This window comes from Akebia trifoliata, unplaced genomic scaffold (genome assembly GCF_017979445.1).
Source record: "Akebia trifoliata isolate Shusen 1 unplaced genomic scaffold, ASM1797944v1 Contig00532, whole genome shotgun sequence".
NCBI lineage: Eukaryota > Viridiplantae > Streptophyta > Magnoliopsida > Ranunculales > Lardizabalaceae > Akebia > Akebia trifoliata.
This window is the reverse complement of record NW_028237072.1, coordinates 1-5,480: the sequence shown is the minus strand read 5'-3', so window position 1 is coordinate 5,480 and position 5,480 is coordinate 1. Positions and strand designations below refer to the sequence as shown.

The 5,480-nt window shown below is 33.7% G+C and overlaps 1 protein-coding gene across 1 annotated transcript; it reads right to left on the bottom strand.

Annotated features, from left to right (window-relative positions):
- Positions 1-3,038: 3,038 nt before the first annotated feature.
- LOC147381366 (putative receptor-like protein kinase At3g47110) lies at positions 3,039-5,471 on the bottom strand. Its single transcript, XM_086430532.1, has 2 exons — positions 3,628-5,471; positions 3,039-3,510 (listed from the first exon to the last, which is right to left on the bottom strand). The coding sequence occupies exons 1-2, from the start codon at positions 5,099-5,101 to the stop codon at positions 3,119-3,121; spliced, it is 1,866 nt and encodes a 621-aa protein (XP_086286658.1). The 5' UTR covers positions 5,102-5,471; the 3' UTR covers positions 3,039-3,118.
- Positions 5,472-5,480: the final 9 nt, after the last annotated feature.

Sequence of the window (5,480 nt, the reverse complement as noted above, 5' to 3'; positions counted from 1 at the left end):
GGTATCAGTAATCATTGCTTGCAATTGTTGAACAGAAAGTGAGGTAATAGATCCTGGTGGTAGGTCTCGCATAGCATTTCGCTAGCCAAAATAGTCTCCTTGTTGCTTTTCTTCATGCGAAGCCATGTACATTTCAGGAGTCAATCCTGAAGGATGCAAGGGTCCAATGTTTGATTCATTATCTTTGTCCTTCTACTCCAAACAACTGATTAGGGTGGCAATTTGAATGTCATTTTCTTCCATTGTCTTTGTTAACTTATTGATGATGTCTGCCATCTGGATTACTTGTTTTTTTATCGTTAGTAATTCAGTTGTCATCACCGTTTTGATAGAGGTGTGAGTTTGTGACAGGGAATTAATTGATAGAAATCCTGACGATTCCTTATTTGACTTCTAATCGAATCCAAAATTCAACTAGCCGTTTTCCACAATGTCTGCCCACAATATCTTCGTTGTGAGTGTCATTTTTGTGGCATGCTTCTTGGAGTGATGCTGGAGAAGTTCAATCAATTTGGAACTACCAATTTTCGTTATTTTTTCAATTTATATGATAAGCGCAACTAATAACCTGAGTAGAATCAAGGTTGGAGGAACTGATTTTCTTACCTTTTTCAACTGTAGCAGATACGATAATGTTGGCGTTGCGACATGCTATTGATACTTTTGTTGAAAGATGAGAGGTTAAGAAGGTCCAATCGGGTGTGTCAAAAATTTGTCGACAACAAATTTCACAAATCTACCTCGAGATTCATGAAATAAGATCGTAAATGATTTTATTGATTTTGATAAAAATGAGAGTAAAAATCTTAGTGTTTTCCTCTGATTAATAGTCAAATACAAAAATAAAAAAGACTTGTGTAGCTTTCTTATCTTCGAGCTTCGTGCTTGATTGGTTGAGAAGGTTGCTTTGGCAGTAGTTTTGTTTGTGCTTGATTTTCTGTAAAAACTCCTGTATATGAGGTCTGTCTCAATCAATAGGTCTTAATTAAAATGTATAGGCTCAAATTTGGACTTAGGGATTTTTCGATAATTTAGAGAGTTGCAAGGTCTCTTTAAATTTTGTGATGCCTACACATACGTGTATGATGTGTGATTGGTGGATTTGATGCAATTATGGATAAAAGTGTATCCTGCAAGTTTATGTTATTAGGTAAATTTTTTTACAAGTCTTATTTTTAGAGTACGTGTTGTCAATTTGTTCAATTGATTTGTATAGTTAAATTTTAGGACATTTAGCATAAAAATTCCATAGGTTTAAGGCAATGGAAAAAAATGGCCACTTTTTTTTAATACCCAAAAATAGGCCTATTTGCTATAGTAATTTTTTAGACAAAATACCCTTACCTATAGTTTCTCTAATAAATCCTTAAAAGTAATCTTCTAAATTACAATTTCCTCCCTATCAACATTTTATAACATCAAAATAAGGACAAATTTGTTTTCTCTACCAAAACATACCAAAAAGCCATTGAAGTACACCAAAGATGTTATAGATTTGAGGAATAGTAGTGAACCTTGTAACTCTTGTTTATTTCTTTTATTTTTTAAATCATTTGTATATTCTTATAATCTTTATATATTTCTCAATCGTCCACAGTTATAAAAATGAAAAATGGTACAAAAAAAATTGATTTAATGAAATTTTTACGATTTTGTTCATAAAATTTATCCAATGTCAAACATTGACACTAAAATGCATTATAGTATCGAGACTCAACGGTAGCTATTGTCGAACCTCGATAAAATTGTCTAACATAACTTTTCATAAATGAAAATGCCACACCGTTGAACCTCGACAATAGGTATTGTTGAGCCTCGGCTCTATAATACATTCTAGTGTCGAGGTTCGACACTTGGTAAATTTTATGAACAAAAATTTAAAATTTTCTTAAAATAAAAAACATAACTATGGACAAGAAATTTATCAAGATTATAAGAATATATATAAATGATTTTAAAAAAATAATAGAAATAGAGGAGAAAATGTTTGCCTTTGGTGGAAAATCTTCGACGGATCAGGAATCAAACACGAAAGTGTGTAAATCTACACGGTTCACTATGTTTTCTCAAATCTAGAGCCTATTTGATAGAGATTGGATCTCTCTCTCTCTCTCTCTCTCTCGCTCTCACTCTCTCGCTCTTTCGCTCTCTCGATGGTATAAAATGTTAAGAAGGAGGAAGTTACAATTTAGAAGATTATTTTTTAGGGGTTTATTAAAGAAATTATAGGTGAGGGTATTTCAGTTCAAAAACATGAGTTACTGTAGCAAATAACCCTATTTTGATTATTAAAAAAAAGTGGCCCTTTTTTTCCATTGCCATAAACGTATGGAATTTTTATGTTAAATGTCCTAAATTTTATAGTTAAGCCTCTGCTTTGATTTTAAATGAAAAGAAATAATTTAAGTTGAAGAAAAGGAAATATATAAGTAAATTTTATATCTACTGAAATCATTTTCAATTTTTCTTGCATCACGAGTTCATGATCGCAAGTTGAATCATAGATCATAGATTTTATAATTTAGGGTGTGAAACAAATCCAACCTAGTAGTTGGCATTACGTATGCCAAGACATGTATTTGAGCCTTATTAAATCCAAGAAGGTACCCTACCCAAGGGCCTATTTAGATCATGGTTTTAAACTTTTTTGACGTCTCGTCTCGTCCATGAACAAGACCAAGTCTTCTCGTTCAACAATGAGAAAAAAATGAACTATGATTTTAAATCTTGTCCGATATGTTTGACTTGTCTATCCGTCTCATTGGTGTGGATGAGATACCGAGACATATCAGACAAGCCGTTTTAGTCTCGGATGAGATTTGAAACCATGATTCAGATAGTGTAGAATGAAAAAATAATAATCCAATGACAAGAATGAACCAATTAATCTTTTTTATGTGGGCAGCATCCATCGATCAACAACCCCAAAATATGTCTTGTGGTGAACAAATGGGACAAGCAATCATTTAGTGATATAATACGAATTCATATTTCTGAATATTTAAATCAATAATATTACATACAACAATACACACGACACTATTAAAAATAATTACATCAATCTCAATTGAGACAAAACCAAATCTAAACCTAAAATTTACTAGGAAATGATTTATTTCTACTCATAGATCTTGAAATCAGAAAACATTTTCATAATTACAGCCAACTCCATGAGAACATCATTGATATCCATTCGCTCACTGGGTGATTCTGCTGAACATGTGACTCCAATCCTAATTATGGAAATCAAGCAGTCTTGCACTTTATTCATCTTGTTGCATCCTTCATTTTCAGATTGGATGATAGCTTCTTTGGGATCATCTAAAAGTAGAAGTGGATCCACAATTTCCATTACTCCCTCAGTCAATGCTCTTTTACATAAGTGGTGAAGGTTTAAACCATCCTTGAACAGATCATTAGTTGGTCTCCTTCCCGTAAACATCTCGAGTAAAAATATTCCATAACTGTAAACATCCCCTTGTGTAGACGTGTTGACACCTAAACCATACTCTGCATTTCATGTATAATCGAATTTAGTATAATTTTTTTTATGCTATGGAGCTACTTAAGGTTCCCATTAATACTAATGAAAAATTGAAAAATCATTAAAATAAATCAGATTTTTACCTGGAGGAATATACCCAATAGTTCCTTTAATGGCAATTGATGAATTTGTCTCCATGTTTCTAGAATTGTTGGAGCTCTCAGAAAGAAACTTTGCTAATCCAAAGTCACCCACAATGGCAGTCATAGTGTCATCAAGAAAAACATTGCTTGGCTTTAGATCACAATGAACAATGGGTGTTTCACAATGATTATGAAGATAATCCAAAGCTGAAGCAACACCAATTGCTATGTTTAACCTCTGGTGAAGATTCAAATTCCTTGGCGGGTGTTGCTCATTTGAACTTGGATGCAACCAACTTTCTAGACTTCCATTAGGCATGAAATGAAAAACTAGCGCCTTGAAATCATTACCTTTAAAATCCACACTCGAGCAAACGGTCAAGATCTTGACGAGATTACGATGTCGAACTTTTCTCAAAGCATTACATTCAGCCATGAAACTCTTGGAAGCTCCTCTTTCCATGAGCTTGAGTACCTTCACAGCAATAGGTATTTCATCTTGATGAAGAACTCCTTTGTACACAGATCCGAAATTCCCTACACCAATCAAGTTGTTTGAATCGAATCCACCTGTTGCTTTATGAAGTTGACCATAGGAAACCCTTTTGTACCAATTTCTACCCAAGAAAAATGTGGAAGAAGGACCCCTTCTTGTCTTTCTTCTCCAAAATAGAGTGATTAAAGACGTTACCACAATTATGGGTAGAATCACACTAATTATCACCTTCAAGGCTAGAGACATACCATGTTTATGGTATTCATGGATAGGGCATGGTGGTAATTGAAGTTTATGGATGCCCCCACAAAGCTGATTATTTCCGACTATTGAAAATTCACTTGCATTTTGAAAGATCCCCTCTGTTGGTACCTCACCCTCAAGATTGTTGAAAGACAAATTTAAATTTTGTAAAAAGGAAAGGCCCTCTAAATCTTTCGGAATTTTTTCAGATAAATTATTACGTGAAAGATCTAAATCCCGAATACCTTTCAAAAGACTAAAAGATGTGGGTATGGGTCCTTGAAAAAAATTGCCTTGCAAATAAAGGTATTCCAAACCCAAACAACTACCAAGCGTGCTAGGCAATTTACCAAACAATTTGTTCTCGGAAACACCTAGATATTCAAGACTTTTTAAGTTACCGACTTCGGAAGGTAGGGACCCAATCAAAAAATTATTAGCTAAGTTAATGATTCTAAATTGTGCGGACAAACCAATTACTTGTTCTGGTATGATACCATTTAGATTATTATTAGAAAGCTCCAATATTTTCAAATATTGAGACTTGCCAAGATTTGAAATAATGTTTCCTTCTAACAAGTTGTCTGATAAATGGAGAGCATATAATTGAGAGAGGTTACCTATGGAGGAAGGAATTTTTCCTGAGAAACTGTTTCCACTTAAATCCAAAACTTGTAAATTTTGAAGCATCCCTATACCTTTCGGAATACTACCAGTGAGAAAATTATGATCCATCGTCAATACAATTAAGTTAACGAGGTTCCCAATCTCAGAAGATATGTTTCCAAATATTTCATTTGTTCCTAGAAAGAGTTTGTTGAGTTTGTTGGAGAGATTGGCTATAGAGTTGGGTAGCTTACCTCCAAAATGATTGGTGTTGATATCCAACACATCTAGGTCTGTGGTATTGGTCAAAGAATCAAGGAAATCCAAATCCCCATCTTTCCTAGTTCCAAGATTATTGAAACCCAAATTTAGATGTTGAAGTCCTTTCAGGTTTCCGACCTCAATAGGGACTTTTCCAACTAAATTATTTTCTCTGAAAGAAAGCCTTTCAAGTCTTGAAGCATTGAACAATGAAATTGGAATGGATCCAGAAAATTGATTTATTGCA